This window comes from Mus pahari, chromosome 14 (genome assembly GCF_900095145.1).
Source record: "Mus pahari chromosome 14, PAHARI_EIJ_v1.1, whole genome shotgun sequence".
NCBI classification, from domain to species: Eukaryota; Metazoa; Chordata; class Mammalia; order Rodentia; family Muridae; genus Mus; species Mus pahari.
The window spans coordinates 84,958,328-84,983,422 of NC_034603.1; the positions used below are offsets into that span (position 1 = coordinate 84,958,328).

Below are 25,095 nucleotides of genomic sequence, written 5' to 3' on the forward strand. Positions count from 1 at the left end.
GCCTATCTTGAGTATCTGAGCTGTTTTCTCAACTCAAGCTATCGAACGTCTGTCTCACAAAACCTACCCCCCCCCCCGCCTGGTGCCAGCTAGAAACACCATCTCCTGACTCTAGCAGCTCCTCTGCCATTGTTGTCCCGAAACCAACCAGATAGAAATGTGGGAGACTAGCTGGGTGTGTTGGCGCACGCCTTTAATCCCAGCACTCGGGAGGCAGAGGCAGGCAGAGGCAGGCAGATTTCTGAGTTTGAGGCCAGCCTGGTCTACAGAGTAAGTTCCAGGACAGCCAGGGCTATACAGAGAAACCCTGTCTCGAAAAACCAAAAAACGAGAGAGAGAGAGAGAGAGAGAGAGAGAGAGAGAGAGAGAGAGAGAGAGAGAGAAACATGTTCTCATTAAGTAGTAAACTTTTTAATATTGTTAACTCTGCACAAGAAACATACTCAAGAGCTGAGTATGTTCTGTTCTGAGCAGAGAAAAATTATAGTCAAATATAATACAGGCTACGAGGCAATGTTTAGGCACAAATGGGAGAGAATGGGAGAGGCCTGGAGCCTTGGTGAGGGTGGGGCTCTGAGACTGAAACCCAGCCACCAACAAGGAAGAAGCTAGCACCACCAGTGTCACAACGCTGGACAGCTCCGTCCTCACCTTTGGCTGAATGCGGAACCCTAGCCACCAGGCAGGGTCTGGGCTCCAGTCTGCACTGCGCCATCTCGGCAACCAAGAGGGGAACTGAAAACGGCTTCAGCAAGTGGACGATGAGCCTGTCCAAGGCACAATGCCCATTAGGAATGGCAGCCCGCCCTCCCCCCGCTCTCTGAGAGCCCAACCTGGAGTAGGAGCTGGCAGGCCCCAGGTCCCCTCAGTTAGCAGAGTTGTACTGTAGGACTTGCTGAGAGGCAAAGAGCTTCCTGACAGCCAAGGCCTCTCCAGGCTGCCCCAGCACCGGACAGTTCTCCTTGTTGTCTGTCCCCGCAGCCTGGGCTGAAGACTTCTTAAAGTAGCACAGGCGGCATACGGAGTGATACTTGTCGGCTCCGCCAATCACCTCCACCTGGTGGGAGGGGCACGTGACGCGGGGCTCAGAAGCCACAGCCCAACCCCGCCCACTCCTCGGGCAGAAGCGCGCGCGTGGGTGTGTGTGTGGGGGGGAATACCTCTTTCTCCAGGCCCAGCCTCTTCGTGTAGGCAGCTTCTCGGAAGCACTCCATGCACACGGCGGTGAGCTTCACCACGCTCTCCGCCAGGGGCACCAGGTTCAAGATGCTGCCGAAAGCCTGCAGGGAAGGCAGCAGGCACGTGGGCTCAGTTAGCCAGGCACCTCCCTCCTCTGCCCGTGTTCACATGTGTGTGTGGGGGGGCAGAGAGCAACGTTGGGAGCTGTGCCTCTGCACCGTCCACCGTGGTGTTTTTGGAAACAGGGTCTCTCGCTGGCTTGGAGCTGGCCAGTAAGCCGCTATGATATGCCCGTCTGTCTCCCAGTGATGGCGCGTTACAGCCTGAGCTCTCCCCACCCCCATCGCTTCTCTTAAACCCCATGATTCAGGCTACATCATACTTTACTGATCCTGCTTTTCTTGAGAGCCGCACCCTCCTGCTCTCTACCCCTTGGCCAGTTCAGAGCACCCACTAGCCAAGAGCTTCTTCTACTCTGAACACACTTCTAGGGAGACCTTGTATACTGTCTCCCGCCTCAGGACCCTCTGTCAAGCCAGGGACAGACATCTTTACCTTCCTCTGGAAGGTCCCATCCAGCGCTGCCACAATCACTGTCTTGCCCTCGTTGGCCATCGTTTCACAGAAATCCACAATGTCAGGAAACTGGGAAAGTTCAGAGGATGAGGTGAGCTGCCCCGAGCAAGGGCCTCATGAAGACCGTGAGGGATCTAAGCACACAGGCAAGCCCAGAGCCGGAGACCAGACCACACTGCCAGTCCTGTGAGACATCCCACCCGCATGCCCACTGCTACCCAGAGTTTGCCAGCAGACTCCATCCAACACCTCTACACACCAGAGAGGCTGGAACAGCAGCTCTCATCTTATAGGTCACAATCCCTGGGGGTTGAACGACCTTTTCTTTCACAGGGGTCAAATATCAGATATTTGTATTATGATTCATAACAGCAGCAAAATTATAGTTATGAAGTAGCAACAAAATATATATAATATAGATATTATATATATTTTGGTTTATCGAGACAGGGTTTCTCTGTATAGCCCTGGCTGTCCTGGAACTCACTCTGTAGACCAGGCTGGCCTCGAACTCAGAAATCCACCTGCCTCTGCCTCCCGAGTGCTGGGATTAAAGGCGTGCGCCACCACGCCCAGCTCTATTTTTTTTTTTTTTAAGTATAAAATAGAGTTTATTTAGGGCATGGGGAGGGGAGTTGAGAGAGTAGCAGAGACAGAAAGTCAGAGAGAAGGAGAGAATAGGGACATGGGAGCAAGGGAATGGGGAACAAGAGGACGAGAAGCAAGAGCGTAAGAGCAACAAAAATAATTTTATGGTTGGGGGTCACCACATATGAGGAACTATATTAAAGGTCTCAGTGTTAGGAAGGCTGAGAGCCACCAGGCTAGAAAATTCCCCTACAGTTCTTGGAAGGAAGTGGTCCTGCCAGCACCAAGGGTCTCTTCGTTCCAGAACGGTCAGTGCACAAAGCTCTGGGCTTAAAGTCCTTGCTGAGTTCTGTTAGGGCAGACTTAGAAGCTAAACCCAGCTCATGTTTAAAATGGGCTTTCAGAGAGAGACCTGGGGGGGTGGCTTTCAGAGAGAGACCTGGGGGGGTGGCTTTCAGAGAGAGACCTGGGGGGGTGGCTTTCAGAGAGAAAGAGACCTGGGGGGGGGGGGCAGGAAAGAACCCTTGCTGCTCTTGCAAAGGACCTGGTTGCCAGTGCCACGTGGTCACTTACAACCATATGTTAATTCCAGTTCCAGGGGCCCCTATGGGCACTGCACATATTTGATAGACATACATATAAACACAGTAAGCACTCACACATCTCAGGAGCAGACCAGGTAGCTCAGTTGGTAGAAGAGAGCTTACCCAGTGTGTGTGAAGCCTTGGGCTCCACCCCCAGCATCAAATGAACCAGACGCAGTGTCCATACCATAATACCAGTACTTTGAAGGTAGGATTACAAAGTTCAAAGCTACGAGATCCTGTCCCCCAAAATACAGGGCTGGGGAGATGGTTCAGCGGTTAAAAGTATGACTCATTCCTATAGATTACCAGAATTCAATTCCCAGCACCCACATCAGCTAGCTTAGCTCCAAGGGATCTAATGTCCTCTTTTGGCCTCTGCAGGCACCCATAAACATGCACGCACACACATGCTTCAGCCCGCACGGCTGAAGGTGGAGCCTAAGTGGAAACCCGGAGAATAAGCACCGTGAGGTTTACACTGGCATTTTCCCTCCACCAAGAAATCCCGAGTGAGAGGGAATGGCTCTTGGCAATGAGATGTGCGAGGTGCAAGCAGGTTGGCCACAACCAGCATTTTACACGGGTGCTAGGGACTCACGCCTGCAGAGCCAGGGCCTCGTTGATAGAACTGTTTCCCCATCTCTTCTGTCTCTTGCTTTTGATTGGTTATTACTGTGTAGCCCAGGTTGGCCTGGGACTCAAAGCAATCCCCTGTCTCAGTGTTCAGAGCTGAATGTACAGGTCTGCCACCCTGCCTGGTTCCTCAAACCTTTCCTTGCACACACCCCCGCCCCACACCTTAGTGTTCCAGCCTTTCTCTTTCTCCCCAGCCCTTCCTTTCTTTGCACACCCCACACCCCACACCTTAGTGTCCCAGCCTTTCTCTTTCTCCCCCGCCCCTCCCAGTCTGTCACCATCGGTGAGCTGGTAGCTCCAGATTTGTCTCCAGACCTAGAATACCACAGCCAAAGGGCAGAAACTTGGAATGGATGTGATTGGTCCCTGGACCCAGCCATTCCCACAATAGTCCCAGCATGTGACATGGCCCACTCTATTAAAAACACACGTGTATAATTAGAAGCGTTCAGGCTGGGCTGGCACTCGCAGGGTCCTGGCACTGACTGAACATAATCTCTTGGGCCAACACCAGGCAAGGCACCCTGGCCGGCATGAATAAAGACTTCTCCTGCCCTCTCACCTGAGCATCGACAAAACAGGCGTGCTCTATGCCAGAAGCAGCCAGCCAGGCAACGCCTGCCCTCCAGGCTCTAGCCCTTCTGCCAGAAGACCCACGGGCCTCTCCTCTCTCTGAGTACCACTGTTCCATGACTAGTGTTTGCCCCAAGGCAAGTTTTAGAAGCCACAATGGCATCCCCAGTAGTTCCTGGTTCAAAGACACTGATGTGACAAGCCTCCTTTTTCTGGTGTGCTCCTATTGTGTCCTAGATTGAGCTTGTCATTAAAGGAAACACAAAGTTCCTGAAGATGCAAGTTTCTACTCTTGCCCAGAAGCCTGTGTGCCCCGGTGCTGGTGAATGAACACAGGGGAGGCTCTATATCCTCAGCTGTGGCTTCCGGGACCCTAAAGGACCCTCCACCCACTGTCCAAGGCAAGGACATAAGAAGGAAGGTCAGTCCTTTTGTTTTGCAATGGGGAGATCCTGAACTTAGTATAAAGAGCAGGTTCTAGAGACTGGGGCAGAAGCATGCAAGAACTGTGTTGTTTATATGAAGCTGGTATGAGGGCCCATGACCGATCCCAGGACTCAGGAGGCTGAGTTCTAATCCAGCCCGGACCACAAAGGAAGATCCATCTCAGAAATCAAAGTATCCACTAAGTGAACGAGTTTTTCTTAATCATAAGGTCAAATCATAGAAATAAAATTCTCCTAAAGGCTAGGATGGGGAACAGAGCTGGAGCAACTGGTAGACTGGTGCCAGACCTAGGTACGATCTACCAAGGAGGAAGAATTAAGAAAAGAAGGTAGTGCGTAGGGAGCCCGGCTGGGCCTCTGGGCACACCAGAAGAGCATAGCTAGTAAGCAGGCCACTGCGGTAGGCCTGAGGCGGTGAGCTGTACCCTAAGTCAACGTCTCCACAGCCATCTTGTTCCAAGATTTACCTCTGAGGACAAAACAGATCTGGCACATCCTGGTGGATGGACAGGTGCCAAGAGCTGGGTAAGATCACCACAGCCGGAGCTGCCTCACTCTATCCTGGGGGTTGGGGGCACACACAGGGCAGACTGGGACCCCTCCTCCACTAAACCCAAACAGCCTGCTCCTTCCAGGGTAGAGCATGAGAGTGGGTGGCCAAAGAGCCACACAGAGTCTAGCAGAAAGTCAGCAAGTGACACAGGGCCTCTGGCCCAAGCCACAGGCCACTCAGGGCCATCATCCAGCCTTGTGAACAGCCACTCGCAGCCACAGACAGTGAGGGATTGTTTTCTATTGAGTAGTTTATTATGTTACCTCAGGTTGCATGCTTGGGACATATATGCTATCCTTGACAACTCTTTTTATAATTTTTAAAAATTAGGTGTATGTGTCTATGTGAAGTATGTGTGCGTGCACGTGTGTAGATGCCCGCACAGGCCAGGAAAGATCCTGGTTATAAGCAGATGTGAGCTGCCCAGTGCGGGTGCTGGGAACCAAAGTTGAGTCATTTGCACAGTAAGCAAGCACTCTTAACACCCGAGCCTTCTCTCCAGCCCACTTCTTGTTTTACCCCTTCATTGGTTCTAGGATTGAACTCGGGTCGCCAGGCTGTGCAGCAAGCTCCTTTACCCACTGAGCCGTCTCACTGGCCCTATTTTTGGTTTGAGACAAGGTCTCACTCTATAGCTAAAGCTGGCTTTGAACTCCTGATCTTCCACCTGTCTTAGTCCCCCAAGTAAAGGATCACAGCACCACCTAACCCATCAACAAATACTCTTTTTTTTTTTTTTTTTTGGTTTTTTGAGACAGGGTTTCTCTGTATAGCCCTGGCTGTCCTTGAACTCAGAAATCCACCTGTCTCTGCCTCCCAAGTGCTGGGATTAAAGGTGTGCACCACCATGCCCGGCACAAATACTCTTGAAAACGTCTATGATGTTAAGTGTTAGAGCGTGGTGTACGTTTGTCAGGCTTCTGTCCTGGTGTACTGGAGACAGCCTTAAATTGGCAAAGAAATGTGGCCAAGCCCTTCCTGTTTACAGCCCCCCCCCCCCCAGCCCAGGCTGACTCCAAACTGGCTAAATAGCCAATGATACTTTGAACCGACCCCCACCTCCATCTCTGGTGCTAGACTTATAGGCACTCCAGCGTGTCCAGTTCCTGTCATGTTGGGCTGGACCCCGGGGCCTTGTGCTCACCACGAAGGCGCTCTGCCAGCCCAGCCCAGGCCCCCATGGAAAGGCTTCTACCACGAGCAATGACATGGGAGGGAAGACCACAAAAGACATAATTCCCACCCCAGTCAGAGGATGCCTAGGAAGCAAACACCAACCCCCAAAGATTAAAACCCCACAAGCAAACCCTGAAACCAAAGCAAGGCTGGGATCAAAAGACCGGAGGCCCAGCCACTGCTGAAGCTCTCCCCCACAGCCACCTTGGCAGAAGCAAACCCTACATGACAATACGCTCCTGAGCAAGGGGATCCGCACCCCAGTAAAGACAGGTCAATGACCCATCTTCCTCAAAAGGTGAAAGGGAGTTCTGAGCCAGCAGGCAGGCAGGGTCAGGGTGTGGGTGGGGGTTATGCTGCAAGCTGACTTACAAACTGCCCCTCATCGATGCCAATGACAGCCACACCTAAGGCCTCCTGGGTCGCATCTCGGAGCATGCAGGCCGGCAATGCGTCCATGGTGTTCCTGGGAAGAGAAGGCCAGAGAATGAGCAAGGGCAGAGGCCAAGTACCCCTAGGCCCCAGATGCCCGGATGAGCAAGTGGCCTGAGGTGATCCATCAGTTTCTGTGGGAGAGGCATGGGGAATACATGGCCTTGTTCAGAAAACCAGTTAAAACAGGTTACCTCCCTTAACTGTACCCACACTGTAACTGAAGCACTCAGGAGCTCAAAGCAAGGGAATTCCAAGTCAGCCTATACTTACATATAATAATAAATAATTCTTAAAAAATAAAATAAAACAGAGAGAGAGAGAGAAACAAAAACACTCCAAAAACTTACCTTCCAGACAACCAGGTATATATACTACATAAGTCCTCAACTACTGAGCCATAGATCCAACCCAGGGTTTTTTATGAGGGACAGTCCTCAGGGTACACAATATTCTGAGCAGCAAAAATCATACTCTTTAAAAGACAAAGCAAAATAACTCATTTGAGACAGGGTCTCTCTGTAGACCAGACTGACCCCATACTCTCTCTGCCTCTGCCCACCAAGTGCTAGAATTAAAGGCGTAAGTCACACCTGGGATAACGTTAAAAATTTAGTTATGTGTATTAGCAGTTTCCCTGCATGTAGGTCTGTGTATTGTGTGCACATCTGGTGGCCCTGGAACTCAGAAGAGGGTGTTAGATCCCCTGGAACTGGAGTCACTGATGGTTGTGAGCCATCAAATGTGCTGGGAACTGAACCAGGGCCCTTGACAAGAATAAGTGCTCTTAGCCACAGAGCCACCTCTCCAGTCCACAGAAGCCAGAGCGCAGTACCCAGGAAAGTTGTCACAGGCCTGTGGATTTGCCACGAGCAGCCCAAGGCGAGAAACACCCTGTTCTCCGTGTCTGGAGTGGTAGGTGGCCTTGGACGCCAGACAGCAGAGTGACCCCCTGGAACCCCTTCCATTCATGGCCCTCCAGACTGGAGGACTCTCCACACCATGCGGCTGTCTGCTGGCAGAGCCAGGCTGGGAAGCCTCTGCAGACAGGCCCTATCGGAGACCGCTTCCCGGCAAGGAAGAACCCACCCAGGCCTCTGAAGGCCAGTTTGGACACACTCCAAAACACCATTAAAGGACGCCAGGAATCTCTCTGCTCTAAGGAGTGGAATGCTGGGCTGCACCCTGCGCCTTCTCCCTGCGGTTTCTGCCTCACTTTCAGAAACCAGCTCAGAAAAAGCAGTTTCCCAAAACACAAGACAAGCAGCACGCAGTGGCATTCTTAGCAAGGAAAGCACCTCCTGGCCTACTTACTACCTCACAATCTTAAAATCTGGGAAGCTGGGCGTGGCCAACCTTGTCTGTAATCCTTGTATTTACATAGATCTGAAGGAGGTGTGGGCTGGGTGTGGGATTGCTAGCCTGCAATTCCAGGAGGAAGAGGAGGGAGGGTCACAAGTTATAACTCACCTATGCTACCCGCCTCAGTAAGTGGGTTGAGAGATAGGATCATTTGTCATTCTTGCAGAGGACCTAGGTTCTACCCCCAGGAACCACATGGCAGCTGACAATTATCTATAATTCCTGTTCCAGGGAATCAGATGCTCTTTTCTGACCTCCCAGGGAACCAGGCAAGCAAGTAGCATGCAGATCTACATGCAAGCAAAACACTCATACATGTAAGATTTTAAACAAAACAAAACAAACAACAACAAAAAAAAACCAACTAAACAAATCAAAAACAGGATTGAGGTGTCTGAGTGCATAAAGGGCTTGCTTTGAAAGCACACTGAGCCAGGTATGGTGGGGCACGCCATCGATCCCGGCGTTTGGCAGGCACAGTTGGATCTGAGTTCAAGGTCAACCTGGTCTACAGAGTGAGTTCAAGGTCAACCAGAGTCTGGAGAGAGTTCCTGTCTCAAAAATACAAAACAAAACAAAACAAAACAAAAAAGTATGGCCAATGAGTGTGGAACCCAGAACTTAAAACCCGAGGTTGTCCTCTGAACTCGTGTGTATGGACACATGTGTGCAAACACACACCTCCCTAGGATACCAACCTAAGCCGGGCGTGGTGGCGCACGCCTTTAATCCCAGCAGAAGCAGAGGCAGGCGGATTTCTGAGTTTGAGGCCAGACTGGTCTACGGAGTGAGTTCCAGGACAGCCAGGGCTACAGAGAAACCCTGTCTTGAAACCAACCAAAGAGCACAACACAACACTCGGGCATCTTAAATTCTCTCTTCCCTCCCCTAATAGAGGGGACCAGAGAGAGGACAGGTAACAAGCTGGCTGTGGCGGCCACTCCAGCCAGTGTGCCGCTCGGTTGCGGCCTCTGCTTTTGGTCCTCCTGGATGCACATCCCATCCTGAGTGCTGGCACCGTGGTTACAAAGTCAGAAGATCTCAGTACAGAGTCTGGCAGGAAGCATGGCTTGAATCCCCAACCCAACTCCAAGTCCTGGAGGTTCTCAGCTCCACTTCCTGCTCCGCTTCAGAAACCTGCTCTACTCCAGGCTGCTCACCCTTGGCCCAGCTCCAGCAACCCCGAGGGGCACAATTTACTTTCTTGAAGTCCTCCCCTTCGGCTCAGAGGGAAGTGTACAGTGCTAGGGCTGGTAGATATACAATTCAGAATGATGAATGCTACCTAATGGCAGAGAGCCGACTAAAGGGGGGGGGGGGGATATCTCTGGAGTCAAGATGGCTGCAGCCTCTACCCAAGTGGGACCCAGGTTCTCCCAGCCTCAGTGGGTACAATGGGCACTTGGGGACAGGTTATTCTAAGTTTTGAGCATTTATTCATATCCATTAGAGGCCAGCTGCAGTGTGCCCCGGGGCTTAGGGGTTTCCGAAGGGCAGGATCAAGGGGGTAGGACTGACCGATCATGTGTGGAGAAGCTGTTGCTATAGCGCGTGTCTTTGGCATACTTGATGACCAGGCACTTGTACTGGGCGATCTGGAAGCGCCGGACTCTCCTCATCAGCTCGGTGCTGCAAGAGTTAACCAGGGCACATGAGGCCCGCGGGCTGCCACCACCACCTAGCGTCGGGCAGCCGGAACTGCAGCCGTTCACCAAGGTTTAACCCCATGCTGTTCTGAACAAACTTCAATTTTCATGAATGAACTTCAAAGTCTTTGACAGAATCGCCAGAGAGCTTGCTTCTGGATCCCAGATCTTGAGTTTGGTCCTCACCCTCGGGGCAAGGGATGAAAGTGAGGTGACACAGACCATTCAAAAATAGTGAGGTGCCTGGTATGGTGATGTACCCCAGCAGAGGCAAGCGGATCTCTGAGTTCGAGACCAGCTTGGGCTACATAAAAGACACTGAGTTAAAAAAACAATAACCCCAAAATAAAGCAAAGAAACCCCGAGTAGTGTGTGTGTGTGTGTGTGTGTGTGTGTGTGTAAGTTATTCTGGGTGGGACACCCAGAGGTCAGTCCCTCACCTCAGAGTTAATTGGGCCCCAAGGTTTTAGGAGAGTCCGCATAGGGAATGAATGAGGAAACTGTCGAGAAGGTGCCTAACTCCCAGGGGACACATGAAGGTGTCCGGTGAGCTCCTGGGGAATGTGGGCTGGGGGGTCTTCAATTGTACCCCCATGTGGTCCGCCTCAGCAAAGAGAAGAGGCTTGGGCGGGAGGAAGGCAGCAATCCAGGAAACCGGATTTTGGGCGGGAATGTACAGAGGTCGAGCGGCGTTTGCCGCCTAGTCAGAGGCTTCTGGGTAGATGGGGGAGGAGAGAGAGGAAAGCCGGGGTCTGCAGAGAGAGGGAGGCCCACCGCCCCGAAGGCCCATTCATTACCTTTTCCCTGAGAACATGGGCCCGAGAATCACCTAGAAGAGAGGTCATATGAAGAAGTCTCCCCCAATATTAAGAAGTACACACCCCGCACCAGCCACCACCCGACCCCACCCCAGACCCCGCACCTGGATCTGCCCCCGGGTCTTGCTGGGGGAGCTGGGCAGCACGGTGGGCAGATTGATGTAGCTCATGGCGACTGTGCAAGGCTTAGCACCCGAGTCCGTGGGTGGGGATATTTCGCCGCACTGCACTCAGCCTGGGACTTTTGCGCGCCAACACTCAAAAGAGGACGCCCACGGGGCGGGGCGAAGACGACAAGTCCCACCTCGGTCACGTAAAAAGCCTGGAGCTCGACCATCCCCTCCGGATCTGGCCATGGCGTTTCCTTCGCTTTCTGCAGGCCAGGATCCCTGGAGGAACTTGTCTTCGGAGGTAGGTGCGGTGCAGCCGCCCAGAGCCGGGACTGGAATTTTAGGAATTTTAGGATGCCCACAAACCAGATTTCCAAGCCTTGAGCGTCAGATTTCTTCATTTTTCTCGTTATAGGGCAGGTTTAGCTTGTTAACCTGGTTTTAAAGACAGCGAACACGCAAGTCCAGCAGGAACTAAGGGGCTGAGGGTTTGGATGTCATTCTGAGGTTGTGCAATGTGGGTCTGTGTTTCTGTAACTACAGTCTGAAAGATGCCAAGGCTGGGGGTCCCTGCTGTGAGTCGCTAAGTGAGGCAGGCAACTTCAGGGACGGACTGTATTGAGCGGCTTCAGAAATTCCATGCTAAAAATCCTATGGCTCACAACGAGCATGCCCAGAAACCTTCTTTTCACTCAGGAATTTGTTTGGTTACTCTGCCTGCCATTGGTTACTGCAAGGGTTACCAATGGCATACACAAAGCAGGACAACACATTTTGGCCCTTGCTGTAGTTAATTACCATTCCGTTAGGATTTCTTGACTGGTTAGCTTGTATTAAACAGGCTTCTTTGTTTTGGTCACAGACAGACATCACTTAGACTCTGTGTCGTCGGGGGTGGCCCAAGCCTTCAATTCCAGGCAGAGGCAGGCAGGTGACTTAAGTTCAAGGCCAGCTGGGTCTACAGAGCGAGTTCCAGGACAGCCAGGACTACACAAAGAAACCCTATTGAAAACCCAAAAAAGAAAGAAATAAACTTAAAAATGCAATCAATCGTAAATCCTAGTAGTAAAAAAATGCAGGCAAAGGGCTAGAGAGATGGCTCTGCTGTTGAACATTCATGGTTCCTCTGGAGGACCAGAGTTGGATTCCCAACACCCACATCAGACAGCTCACAACGTCCAGCTCCAGAAGGGACTACAGGCACACACAAAGAGGAAATAAAAAGATTTTTGGCACATGTCAGTAATCTCAGCACTTTATCCTCGAGGCAACTACACAGTTACAAGAGACTATGTCTCGAGAAAACAAAAAGACGACAAAAAAAGATGATGAGGACAGTTGGGGTGCCTAGCATCCAGCAGGTACAGACTGGAACAAGAGGTGTCTATCGCACCTAAGACGTACATTCAACAGGAAGAGGCAGCTATGTTTGAGCAAGCAGCTTACATTGTTTCTCTTACACACCTCCCTTCCAACCCTGTGGGCATCTAGCACCCCCATTATACTAAGGAAGAGAACAAGGCTAGAGACAACCAGAAAGAGCTGAACCAGAAAGGTGCCCCCAGGCCTTTGTGTGATGACTCACTCACCGTCTTCAGCATTCCTATGTGTTGACTTAGGAACCTGTCTCCTCCTTGCTTTCTGTGTTAAGTGTGGGCATCTTACATTTTCCCCTCGCGATGGTAGAGATCGAACCCAGCACCTCACACGTGCTATAGGCAAATGCCCTGCCACTGAACTGTCCCCACTTTTCTCTTTATAAACACTGTTTATTTGTAAACAGTCTCACTGTGTAGTCCTGGCTATCCAGGAACTTGCTTGGCTGTCCTCCTGCCTCTACCTCCCTCCGCCTCAGAGAGAGCTGGGATTACAGCTGTGTTTCCCCACACCTCTGCCTGCATAGCCTTCTGCATCAGCCATCTGGCTGAGCAACATTGGAAACTGACCTTTGACTTCTTCCTTACCTCTGTCCCTGTGACCCTGTATGTGCCTGTGGTCAGAGTACTGTCCTCCCAGGAAAACAGCCCATGGCACTTGATTGCTAATGGCCATACAGTTGCCTCACCTCCCGTGGTCTCAGTTCCCTTAGGAATGTGGCCCCCTAATGCCATTTACAGACCTCATGTCTCATGAAGGCTGGTTAAAGGCTTGTAGCAAGCTACATGCATTAGAGGGTCTTCTCAGGGCAGACAAGAAGAAAGGATCGGCCATCACGGTCAGGGTCAACACATGCCCTGAGAGGGAGAGTCTCACAGGGTTCTGTCTTGCCCGCAGGAGCTGGAGAAGCAATACTCACCCAGCAGATGGGTCATCCGCACGAAACCAGAGGAAGTTGTTGGGAACTTCGTGCAGATAGGAAGCCAGGGTACCGTGGGACTTCTGGATACTGTGGCCGCTTATTTGGGGTTGGGGAGGGGGCTACACCCCTGAGTGGAAGGGCATTACTCTTATATCAAGCACGTGGGTGAGCCTCTGCTGGGGCGGGAGGTGAGGGTGTAGCTGGAGGCAGAAAAGGTTTCCACGAGGCCAAGCTCTTGTGAGACACCCAGGCTCCCCTCTGGTTGGCTTAGGGCCTCTAAGCTCTGAAGACGTGGTTCTCAACATGTAAATCGAGATCCCTTTGGGGATTGAACGGCCCTTTCACAGGGACTGCCTAAGACCGTCGGGAATATCAGATAGTTATATCATGATTCATAACGGTAGTAAAACTCCAGTTGTGAAAGAGCAACGAAGATCGTTTTATGGTTGGGGGGTCACCACAACATGAAGAACTGTGTTAAAGGGTTGCAGCGTTAAGAAAGTTGAGAACCACTGCTCTGTGAAGGGACATGCTGTGGTTGGCACGGAAATGTGAACTGAAAAAAAGCAAAGAAAGCAGGGTGCTGTTACTATTTTTTTTCTCTGTGTTGTCATGGAATTCACTCTGTAGACTGGGCTAGCCTTGAACTCAAGAGGTTCTCCTGCCTCTGCCTCCCAAGTTCTGGGATTTAAGATGTGTACCACTACTGCCCAGCTCACCCAGCTGTATTGTATTGTATTGTATTGTATTGTATTGTATTGTATTGTATTTATTGTATTGTATTTTGAGACAGGGTCTTTCTGAGTAGCCTAGGCTGGCCTCAGATTTACTATATATCCCAGGCTGGCCTTGAACTCATTAACCTCCTGCCTCAGGCTCCTGAGTGCTGGGATTACAGCTACCAATCACTGGACCTGGATCATGTTATAGAGAGACTGTAACTAAGATGCTGGAGGAGGGGTGTGATGGTAGGATTCTCCCAGCATGCACAGCCCTGGGTTAAACTCTCTGTGGCGTAGACCTGGCATGGTGGTGCCTGGCTGTAATGCTGGCACCAGTGAGCAGAGCAGAGCAAGTTCAAGGTTATCCTCAGTTATGTAGTGAGTTCCAGGCCAGACTGGGATACACGATACCATGGAGAGAGGGGGGAGGGGAGAGATAAAGCGATCAGAACTTGGGACTGTGTACATGTGAGGTCTTCCCTCTGCCCCAGAGTGTAGAGGTGCTGTGGTGGCCGCAACCCTTGGTGAGGCGTCTGTGCTGGGTGAGGAACTGCTCTGAAGGGGAAGTGGGCTGTGGAGACAGCTGGCTGTCCGCTCAGAGCGGGAGTCTGAATGCTGGCCAAGTGCTTTGTCTCAGCAGACTGACCAAAACCTTGCCCTGGGGAGTTTCCTCAATAGAGACAGCCAGGGGGGAGGATCGGGCTTTGGGGGTGTCAACCCACACCTTCGGTCTTGTTCCTTGTCCCCTAGTGTGGGTCCCCTAGGCTCTAAAGGGTCCTTCCTGTGGCGGTAGAGGGGCAGGCCCGGAGGGAGCATGTCTGCCTGTCTTGTCTGGAGAGATAAAATGCCAGCCCAGCAGGGGAAGGAACTCAACCAGCCAAAGCCCAGGGCTGACACCAGGCCACTGCTCCTCAGAACCCTCTGTGGCCAGCTCTCAGGAAATGCTAGCAAGGCTGTCCTCCCGCTGGTGCACCCCCTGGTCTCAGCACTCACAGATGGATCTCAAGACTCCTCCAGTGCTCTGTCACTTCCCTGCTCCGCTCGCTCGCCTTTCCCTCAAAACAAACAAGACACAGAGACTGGTAACAGCTTATGGCTGATGCTCACACTCAACCTGTTTGCGGGAGCTGGGGAGAAGTCTGGAGGGAGTGCTTAAGCTCTGAATGCTCTTCCAGAGGAACCATGTTTCACTCCTAGCACCCACGTGGCAGCCCACAATTGCCTGTAACTCCAGCTCTAGAGGATCTGACGGGGCTTTCTGGTCTCCTCAGGCACCAGGCATGCACATGATGCACAAACATACATTTAGGCAAAATACTCATACACATAAATTAATTTTTTTAAAAAGCATGTTTGCTAAGTGAAGTAAAAAAAATGAAAACAGCCCAGAATTTGAAGGCTTAGGGAGATTGTCCAGTGGTCAAGAGCGTGCACTGCTCTCGAAGTGGATCAGAATTTGGTTCCCAGCTCCCATGTTAGCTGGCTCCCAACTGCCTGTAACTCCAGCTCGAGGGGATCTGAAGCCTTCCTCTGACTTCCACAGAGAACTGCACATGTGCACATGCACACACACACAGATGCACATATGCACACATAAATAAAATAAGTCTTTAGAAAACTCACAAAAATAGAATCTTATCATTTCAAGAGGCTGAAGCATGAGGTTCAAGGCCAGCATACATAGCAGTTCTAGGTCATCCTGGATAAATGTGCCTCAAAACTGCAAAACAAAACAATGTGGCATGCAGTCCGATGATCCCAGATGTTGAAATGTGCAGGTGATAGGATCACAAGTTCAAGGTCACCTTGGCTAGGGAGGGTCACAAGTTCAAGGTCACCTTGGCTAGGTAGGGCTCTGGGTTAGCTGAGGTTGCATGAGATCCTGTCTAAAACAAACTGAAGGTTCCAGAAGGAGAGGGCATGCTTGAGTCTGTGTCTATGACCTACGCTGAGCTCTGGTTTTTGCCTCCCACTGTCCAGTCCCCTCTCATGCTTGGATTCATCTGCCTGGTTTCTGCCCTCTGCTCCCACTATTACACTGCTAACACAGCATGCCGGTTGGCTCCCGGCCATGACTTCTAGAACCTGGAGTTTTGGCTGTAAGAGCTTTGGCGCTTTGGGTTATGAATCATTAAAGTCCAATTCTCTCTTTGTTACAAAATTTATTCTGGAGTGTCTTTCAAAAGCCCTCCTGGATTCCTGCCTTGGGGTTCAGAGCCTGGAGGTTGGGGGGATTCACAAGGGCCAGGGGCTGGTCCTTGTTCTCAGGTCGGCCGTGCCTTGAATGTCAGATTTCTGTGCGTTGCAGAGGCTTCATTTCTGTTGCTCTTCAACGGACAACAAAAGTATGGTTTTAGCACCAAGTAAATCTAATTCAGCCAGGCAAGCTGTCAGGACTCATCGCAAAATCGCTAGCTTTGCTGAGGAGACCCTGAGGCCCACACATCTCCCTTGCTGGAAGTCCCCGTGGAGGACACTACCAGCACCCTCCTATTGGCAGTCATGGCCACCCTCTGGCCCGGAAGCCACACTTCCTGAAGGCGCTTGTTCCCGGGGTCAGCACAGTACAGACAAGGTTGTTGTCAGCAGGGTGATTTGTGGCACCCGAATCCATACGTGGCTGTGGTTGGATCTCAGCCAGGGAGTGACCACAAAGGATGCTTGTTGTGACAGATGCTGATGGCAGTGGCTAGAGGAGTCCAGAGAGGAGCAGGAAGAATAGAGAGGGCATCACTACCTTCTGGGGACAAGAGGAGGGGGACCCTGATTCAAGATAGGATGTGGAGGCAGAATCTCAGGGAGAGAAGCCGAGGGCATAGCAGGGGGCACAGTGGTATGGCTGTGACCACCGTATGGGACCTGTATAACCCGTGCTTGCTCTTTACATGAGGAAATGCTTACCTTTTTCTGTTTGTCTTGGGATAAGCTTACTGTGTAGCACAGGCCGCCTTAAGACCCTGCTGGGCACTGGCAGGCCACAGATGGATCTCTTCTCTTCTGAATATTATTCCTGGGGTCCTGGTTATGTGTGGGCTTTGTTGACTTCAGGGTTATGAACATGTCTTGCTGCTGCTCTTTTATGAGTGTGGCAGCCAGGACAACTTTCAAAACTTGTTTCTCTCCTTGCAACATGTGGGTCTGGGAGATCCAACTCAGTCAGATCTTCAGGCTTGGTGGCAAACCTCTTTACCTGTTAAGCCATGTCGCTGACTCCTAAGGTGCTTTCTCAAAGACGTTTGGATATTTAACTGTCCCAGTATTGTTGCTCTTCACTGCCGAAACACCGCCTCTCCGCCTCCAGTTTTTGTTTAAGATAATAAAATAAATCTTTTCTAGAAGGCACTGTCTTCGATTCAAATGTCCCTATCCCTAATTGGATGGTCTCAAGATTATCCATTTCAGCCAGGCAGTGGTGGCTCACGCCTTTAATCCCAGCACTCGGGAGGCAGAGGCAGGTGGATTTCTGAGTTCAAGGTCAACCAGGTCTACAGAGTGAGTTCCAGAACAGCCAGGGCTACATAGAGAAACACTGTCTCGAAAAAAGAAAAAGAGATTATCCATTTCAGGGTGACAAAGATGACTCAGTGGGTAATGGTGCTTGCACGGGAGCCTGGTGACTTGAGTTTGATAGACCTGAGACCCTGCTCAAAAAAATAAAACAAAGAGTTAGGTGTGGTGGTGCATGCCTTTGATCTCAGCCCTCAGGAGGCAGAGGAAAGCGGATCCCAGAGAAATCCTGTCTCAAAAACACACCCAACATTTTTTTTAAAAATAGATAAATAAAAATAATGCAGGTGCTGAGGCGCTGGCTCAGTTGATGACATGCCCTGGTCGAACATGAGGACCTGTGTTCAGACTTGGTGGCAACCCCACCCACCCTCACCACCACATGCACAAAATCTCTTCTGGTGACCTGAGCTAGATCCCAAGTACCCATGGTGAAAGGAAAGAATAAATTCCTGTCCTTGCACAAGCATACCACAACACGTTCACACCTTAACACACACTGAATACAAATGTTAACTCCTAGATAGGTGTCTGCTATCTACTGGTGAATGTAATCAGAATGCAGTGAAGTAGCGGCAGCCACAATGCCTTCTGGGACCACGGGTCACTTGTCCACAGATGTCAGGGTGGGGCAGGGCTCCAGGAGGAAGCTGCCTCAGCTGACCGTTTTCCAATGAGGAGGGTGCTGCAAACTGCCCAGAACTTGCTGTACCTGGACTTAACTGACAGCGACTCCCCTGCCTCTGCAGCCACCCAGAAGGCCCGGGCCACCAGGAGGAACCAGCTGGATGTCCCCTATGGAGATGGGGAAGGGGAGAAAATGGACATCTACTTTCCTAATGAGGATTCCAAGGGTGAGATGGGCGGGGCCGACGGTCCCCTCGAGGCAGCCGAGCGTCTGGCTCACCAGCGCCCCCTGCCTTGTGTTACAGCTTTCCCTCTGTTCCTGTTCTTGCATGGAGGATACTGGCAGAGTGGAAGGTGAGCGGGATGTTGGCTACTAGTGAGCATGAGCACCCTTCCTGAGCTGCCCTGACACATTACCAAGTGGTCCAGCCTATAAGAAGAGAAGCGCGACTTCTCACATCTGTGTGGCAGGAAGTCAGAAATGGAGGTGCTAAGGCGGGCAGTGTGCTTGTGGCCCTGTCTCTAGCCTCCATTCTCACATGGTCACTGATGCCTGTGTCTCAGAGCTCCTTCTCATAAAGACACCATCTTAGTGTTGGACACATGGCTCAGGGGTTAAGAGCACTTGCTGCTCTTCCAGAGGACCTGAGTTTGGTTCCCAACACCCACAGCTTCAGGGATCTGACTGTCTTCCAGCTTCCACAAAAAGGTCACTCATGTGCACGGACATATACATTAAAAATATGTAATAATAAACCGGGTGTGGTGGCGCATGCCTTTAATCCCAGCACTCGAGAGGCAGAGGCAGGCGGATTTCTGAGTTCGGGGCCAGCCTGGTCTACAAAGTGAGTTCCAGGACAGCCAGAGCTATACAGAGAAACCCTGTCTCGAAAAAACCAAAAAAAAAAAAAAAATGTAATAATTTGGGGAGAGGGTTGAGACAGGGTTTCTCTGTGTAGCCCTGGCTGTCCTGGAATTCACTTTGTAGACCAGGTTGGCCTCGAACTCAGAAATCTGCCTGCCTCTGCCTCCCGAGTGCTGGGATTAAAGGCGTGCGCCACCACGCCCGGCTTTGTTTTTTTTTTGTTTTTTGTTTTTGCCACCACCTCTTTTTAAAGAAGTAAATCTTTTTTAAAGGCATTGTTTTAGATTTAGATGTCCTTGTCCCTATTTAGAGGATCAATTATCAGTTTATAATTTACAAGATGGCTCAGCGGGTAAAAGAGCTTGTTGTGCAACCTTTGTTTGGGACTAAGGACATGGAGTATTTGGTGCTTTGGAAATAAGAGCAGGGAAGCTGAGGCAAGAGGATTACTGCAGGTTTGAGGCCAGCCTTGTCTCAGAAGACACAAAGCAAGAAGGTGGGGGGTAGCGGGTCGGTAGGGCCTGTGGTCTGCAGCAAGCCCTGGGTTTGGGTTGCATCCCCGGCACTGAATAAAACTCAGCGCGCTATGTGTACCGGTGATTCCAGACCTTGGGAGCTGGAGGTTGGGGATCAGGGTTATCCTCGGCTAAATAGGGAGTTTGAGGCCAGGCTGGGATGCATGAAACAGCAAGTTTGTGTTTACACACACATGCTGCATACACACTAAATAGATGCAGTTGGTGTCCCTGCATTGAAAAGAAGGGTATAGCCGGGCCTGGTGGCGCAGGCCTTTAATCCCAGCACTCGGGAGGCAGAGGCAGTCGGATTTCTAAGTTCTAGGCCAGCCTGGTCTACCAAGTGAGTTCCAGGATAGCCAGGGCTATACAGAGAAACCCTGTCTCGAAAAACCAAAAAAAAAAAAAAAAAAAAGAAAAGAAGGGTATGTGGGGTCTTGGAGGACACCGCTGTCCTGAGGACCGTCCTGAGATGTCTGTCATCGGATCTACCCCGCCCCCGCAGCATGCACATCTTTTTAGTTTTTCACCTTATTTCAGCTGCCGTATTTATTCCATTTAACTCTCTACGATTTTAATCTTCAACTCTCACAGCTTGCTAAGAGAAGGAACATAATTGTCTCTGTTCCCAAGGGAAGGAGCCAGCCAAGAGATTAAAGTCCACAGTGAGGGCAGCCTGTTCCTTTCCCTTGGCACAGTGTCCTGTGCACATGGGGTATCTGCCCGAGGCACGTGTGTCTAGGACCTTAGGGAGACAATGTCATGGTCAAGTTGTTTCTAGTTGTCACATCTTTAGTCTTTATCTTTCATTTTACATTGTTTGGGTTTTTCAAGGCTGGGTCTCGTAGCCAAGGCTAGCCTCAAACTCACTATGTAGCTGAAGATGACCTTGAACTCCTGATTCTTCTGCCTCTCCTTCCCAAGTATGTATTATAAACTACATCATTATCATCTTTTTTTTTTTTTTTTTTTTTGGTTTTTCGAGACAGGGTTTCTCTGTGTAGCCCTGGCTGTCCTGGAACTCACTCTGTAGACCAGGCTGGCCTCAAACTCAGAAATCCGCCTGCCTCTGCCTCCCGAGTGCTGGGATTAAAGGCGTGCGCCACCACGCCCGGCCCATCATCATCATTTTATGTGTGCTGGTGTTTGCCTGCTTATATGTATGTGCACCACGAGCCTGCCTGGTGTCTGCAGAGCTAGAACAACAACTGGAGTTCCAGATGTTCGTGAGCTTCCATGTGGGAACTGAGGGTTGAATCCTTGTGCTCTGGAAGAATAGCCAGTGCTCTAAACCCACCGGTCAGCCCTCCAGCCCCTGGCCCACTTTTGTCTTTCCACAGTAAAGATGACTCGGCCTTCATGGTAAACCCCCTGACGGCACAGGGGATCGTGGTGGCGGTAGTGGCTTATGACATTGCACCCAAAGGTAATGAGGGTGGCCCCTGAAGATTCGGGGGCTAGAGCTTTGTGTGGATTGAGCCCCCTGGTGGATCCTGACCCAGCGTTTTGCTCTGTTCAGGCACACTGGACCAGATGGTGGACCAGGTGACCCGCAGCGTTGTGTTTCTACAGAGGCGCTATCCAGGCAATGAGTAGGTGTCTCACGGATGCTTCCAGTGGAGCCAGGGAAGGGTAGGTCTGTGGAGCCTGACACCGACCGGGATTTCCGATGCCTTAGGGAAGTAGCTGTAATCCGGGTCTCTGTCTCACCCAGGGGAATCTACCTCTGTGGACACTCTGCAGGAGCTCACCTGGCTGCTATGGTGCTCCTGGCCAGCTGGACCAAGCATGGTGTCACACCCAACCTCCAAGGTTTCTTACTGTTTGTCAAAACAGAATGTCAGGTAGCCCAGGCTGGCCTCCAACCTGTATGGTTTCTGTGGGTATGGGAAGAGCTGGCCAGGCAGCTCATACCCTCTCTGGGGCAGTGGGAGGGGACAGCAGCTGGTTGAAAGGCTGATAACTTGAGTAGAGGAGACCCTTCTTGGCCCTCTGCCCACAATCCTGGACCGGAGGATGGGCAGGTCCGTCTTACTAGGCCTGGCCGCTGGCCTGAGCTCCTCACCTTCACAGGCTTTCTCCTGGTGAGTGGGATCTACGACCTGGAGCCCCTCATAGCTACCTCCCAGAATGACCCTCTGCGCATGACCCTGTGAGTTGTCCGCCCTTCCTCTCTCTCCAGCATCCACCCGAGGCCTGTCTCCCCTCTGCCCTGACCCCACCACTGTCCCATCCCAGGGCAGATGCTCAGAGAAACAGTCCACAGCGACACTTGGAGGTGGCTCCAGCACGGCCTGTGGCTCCAGCCTACCCTGTGCTGGTGCTTGTGGCTCAGCATGACTCCCCAGAGTTCCACCGGCAGTCCAAGGAATTCTATGAGGTACTGCTAACAGCCAGCTAGGGCCCCAGGTTCAGCATCACATGATCTCATCTCCCTTGTTATTCTGCCCAAACGAGCTGGACCTGGTGGTACACACATGGACTCCCAATTACTCCGGAGGCTGAGGCAAGAGGATCATGTGGTCAGGGTGTGCTGTAAAGAGAGTTCAAGGCTAGCCTAAGGAACTTAGTAAGGCCCTGTTATAAAATTTAAAGAAAGGTTAGGGTGTAACTCAATGGTAATGGGCTTGGTAAGCATAAACAAGGTTCTGGTGCAATCCCCAGGACTGTAATAAATAGACATATTCTGTCTAGCGGACCCCGGGACGGTCATTCTCTCATTCAACAAAGCCACTCAAAAACAAACTGCAGTGCACCAATGGGACCGCCTCAGCTTCACTCTCATGCCCCGCCCCCTCACTTCTATCCAGACACTGTGCCGCACGGGATGGAAGGCCTCTTTCCAGCAGCTGCGTGGTGTGGATCACTTTGACATCATAGAGAATCTGACCCAAGATGATGACATGCTCATCCAGGTGGGGCTCTCCCCTCCCAACAGTCTGCCTCTGCCTCCCAAGCATCAGGAGCAAAGATGTGTGCTGGCACCTACAACCGTTTCTTTATTCAGGTAGCCATTCGTTCCTGGCCTTTCCTGTCCTCTCTTCCTCCTGCAGATCATTTTGAAAACAGTCTTCCAGAAGCTGTGAGGACACCCAGTCCCCATCCTGTATGCACCTCAGAGAGCCTTCAGAAAAGAGGTTCCACCTCACACTGCCTTGCCTGTCTACCCTGTATAGTCTCCCTGCTGTGAACACAATCTCCTCTCCTGCCATTCTTCACCCCACCCAGATGGAGGCCCAGGGAAAGCCTGCAGATTGTTACTGGGAGATACAGACAGCCACCACCTGGCCAAGTCTGCACCACACCTCCACCCCACCCCAGCCTGGTGATGGGGAGTGGCCATCAACTTCTGGCTGGCTTTCTGTGTCAATTAACAGTCTATTTGTGGACTGGCTGGGGCTGAGGCTGTCTGTAGCTGAATGGAGTTCTGCCTATCTCCTACTGCAAGAGAGGGTGGGGTGGGGAGAAGGAATGAAGACAGACAGACCAACCAACCAACCACTGGGGGGTGTAGCTCGCTGGTAGAAAGCCTGACCAACATGCATAGGATCCTGGGTTTCAACAAGGAAACATGATGTTAATTAACAAGATAAAAAGAAAGAAAAAGAGGAGAGAGATAGAGAGGGGAGCCCAGTGTACATCTGAATCCCAGCACTAAGGCAAGAGGATTGCTTGTGAGTTCAAGACCATCCTGGACGACATAGCTAGACCCTGTGTCAAAAAGAAAAGGGGCTGGAGAGATGACTCTTGCAGACTGGAGTTCTATTCCCAGCGCCCACACCCGGCAGTGCACAAGTGCCTGTAACTACAGTTCTAGGAGGACCAGACCTCTCTGGTCTCTGGGGGCACTGCACAAAGTGATTCAAAATAAAATTAAATCTTTCATACAAACCTTCAAATTTAGGTGACTACAAATAAGCTGTGTTGGAACATGGCCTTGTTCGTGGTAGTCTTTGTGCTCCCAGGGCAGGTGGGATACCTGGGACACAGTCGGTCTACCCAGCCCTCAGTAAGGCTTTTCTCTGAGCCTCCATCTGCGCTGGGTCTTCAGTCTGTGCTGGGCGTTTATAATGGATTCATTTCTCATTTCTGGGACTAAACTCCAAGAAACTCCCAACTTAAGGAGGGTCCATTTCATGACTCGGTTTGTGGACACGGAGTCCACCATAGAGGAGAGGCGCGGAGCACCGGCTGCTGACGCTAGTCTCCAAAGACCGGGGGGTTGCTGCCTGGGTCCTGAGGGTCACGTGTGTGGAGCCAGCCATGTCATCTCACTCCAGGCCACTCCACAGCCTGGGCCTCTCTCTGAGTACCTAGTAGTTAAGAATATCCATAGTGAGTCAGGCTGAGACAGGAACATTGCCATGAGTTCAAGTCCAGTCTGGGCTCCATAGCAAGACCAAGTTTAGGCAGACCCATAGCAGAACTACGCCGCTGTTTTGAGTCTCACTTCCTGTGTTTGTAAACTACAGGGGACATTCACTGGTGTTTTATCAAATAGGCTTTGTGATTGTGACTTGCCTGACTGTAGCCTGGTGTCAGGGTTCTGAACAAATTTGTGTTTCATTATCTGAGGCAAGGTCTTGCTGTGCAGCACACGGTGGCTTGGAGCTCCCTATGTAGCTCTAGCTCCAGACATTCTCTTCTGGCTCCCATTGGTACTGGATACATGGCTGGCATACATTCCTTCTCCAGCCCCAAACACATCGTAAAGCCGGGCATGGTAGTGCCTGCTTGCCATCCAACCACTGGGGAGACCCAAGTCATAATGAACACTGCCAGCTTAAAGCTAGCCTGGGCTACATAGTGAACTGCCTGGTATGGGTGCTGGGAACTGAGCTCATGCCCTGGAAGGGCAGGAAGCACTCTTCACTTTGAGTCACCTCTCCAGCCCCATCATGCCTGTCTTTCTGAGAGGCTTTAAGGTAGGTTGGGCTAAGCCAGGATGTTGGGGTAGTCAGGCCTATTGAGTCCTTCTTTGACTTGGGATGATTCAAGTCATGGTGGGTTCATTGTAACAGAGCACCATCCTGAGTCACTGAGCACCGTAACATCTAAGTGACATGGACCACAAGGACACCGGACAATCTACACGTGCTGCATGGAACATTAAGATACATTTTTAGTGATATACATGAGATGTTCAACCATATACTGCAGCACCATCTCAGACTGTCACATGAAGCCACAAAATTCATGGGCTTGTGTGTGTGTGTGTGTGTGTGTGTGTGTGTGTGTATGTATATATCTATCTATATCTATATACATATGTATGTATATACGTATCTTTCTTTTTTTATAGCCCTGGCTGTCCTGGAACTTACTCTGTAGACCAGGCTGGCCTCAAACTCAGAAATCTACCTACCTCTGCCTCCCAAGTGCTGGGACTAAAGGTGTGCGCCACCACTGCCTGGCTATTTTGTTTGTTTGTTTTTGAGACAGTTTCTCTATGTAGCTCTGGCTGGCCCGCACCTCACAGGTAGACCAGGATGGCCTCAAACTTACAGAGATCAACTTACCTCGGCCTCTCTGGGATTAGAGGAGTACACTTACCCCCCCATGGGTTTCTTTTTGCACACACAACAAAGGGAGAAGTCTAGAAAGATCCACACGGACTCTGTGTCCCTCCGTGGAGGGTATGGTGCAGGGAAGACATGGAGGGGTGTTTGCTTTCTCTGGATCCTTTGACGCATTACATAAGAGTTGAAAGAGGACTGAGGACTTCCGTGGTCTCTGAATTAGCAACAATAAAATTCTTGGAAACCTCGTTGGAAGCTGTGAGGTGGGAATGTTATAGTTGTGACCAGAATCCACTCTGGAGTTACAAAGAAAGTGACTCACCACCACAGGACCTCAGTGAATGCTTGTGACACACTCC

The 25,095-nt window shown here is 51.1% G+C and overlaps 2 protein-coding genes across 2 annotated transcripts; one reads left to right on the forward strand and one right to left on the reverse strand.

Annotated features, from left to right (window-relative positions):
* Positions 1-430: 430 nt before the first annotated feature.
* On the reverse strand, positions 431-10,799 carry Tk1 (thymidine kinase 1). The gene is made up of 7 exons (XM_021213201.2): positions 10,677-10,799; positions 10,552-10,583; positions 9,627-9,737; positions 6,687-6,780; positions 1,735-1,824; positions 1,161-1,280; positions 431-1,057 (listed from the first exon to the last, which is right to left on the reverse strand). Exons 1-7 carry the CDS (start codon positions 10,740-10,742, stop codon positions 866-868), a joined length of 705 nt encoding a protein of 234 aa, XP_021068860.1. The 5' UTR covers positions 10,743-10,799; the 3' UTR covers positions 431-865.
* A 100-nt stretch (positions 10,800-10,899) lies between these two features.
* Afmid (arylformamidase) lies at positions 10,900-22,806 on the forward strand. The gene is made up of 11 exons (XM_021213602.2): positions 10,900-10,983; positions 12,957-13,047; positions 17,960-18,064; positions 18,143-18,191; positions 20,558-20,643; positions 20,737-20,809; positions 20,932-21,029; positions 21,291-21,369; positions 21,456-21,597; positions 22,028-22,132; positions 22,271-22,806. Exons 1-11 carry the CDS (start codon positions 10,927-10,929, stop codon positions 22,301-22,303), a joined length of 918 nt encoding a protein of 305 aa, XP_021069261.1. The 5' UTR covers positions 10,900-10,926; the 3' UTR covers positions 22,304-22,806.
* Positions 22,807-25,095: the final 2,289 nt, after the last annotated feature.

Bases quoted from the DNA above. Each gene is read 5' to 3' on its own strand.
- Tk1 (XM_021213201.2), bottom strand. From the start codon at position 10,742: ATGAGCTACATCAATCTGCCCACCGTGCTGCCCAGCTCCCCCAGCAAG. The intron at 10,584-10,676 runs GTGCGGGGTCTG...CCTCTCTTCTAG, and splicing joins AGACCCGGGGGCAGATCCAG to GTGATTCTCGGGCCCATGTT. The intron at 6,781-9,626 runs GTCAGTCCTACC...TTCTCTTCCCAG, and splicing joins AGCTTCTCCACACATGATCG to GAACACCATGGACGCATTGC.
- Afmid (XM_021213602.2), top strand. From the start codon at position 10,927: ATGGCGTTTCCTTCGCTTTCTGCAGGCCAGGATCCCTGGAGGAACTTG. The intron at 18,192-20,557 runs GTGAGCGGGATG...GTCTTTCCACAG, and splicing joins GGATACTGGCAGAGTGGAAG to TAAAGATGACTCGGCCTTCA. The intron at 21,030-21,290 runs GTTTCTTACTGT...TCACCTTCACAG, and splicing joins TGTCACACCCAACCTCCAAG to GCTTTCTCCTGGTGAGTGGG.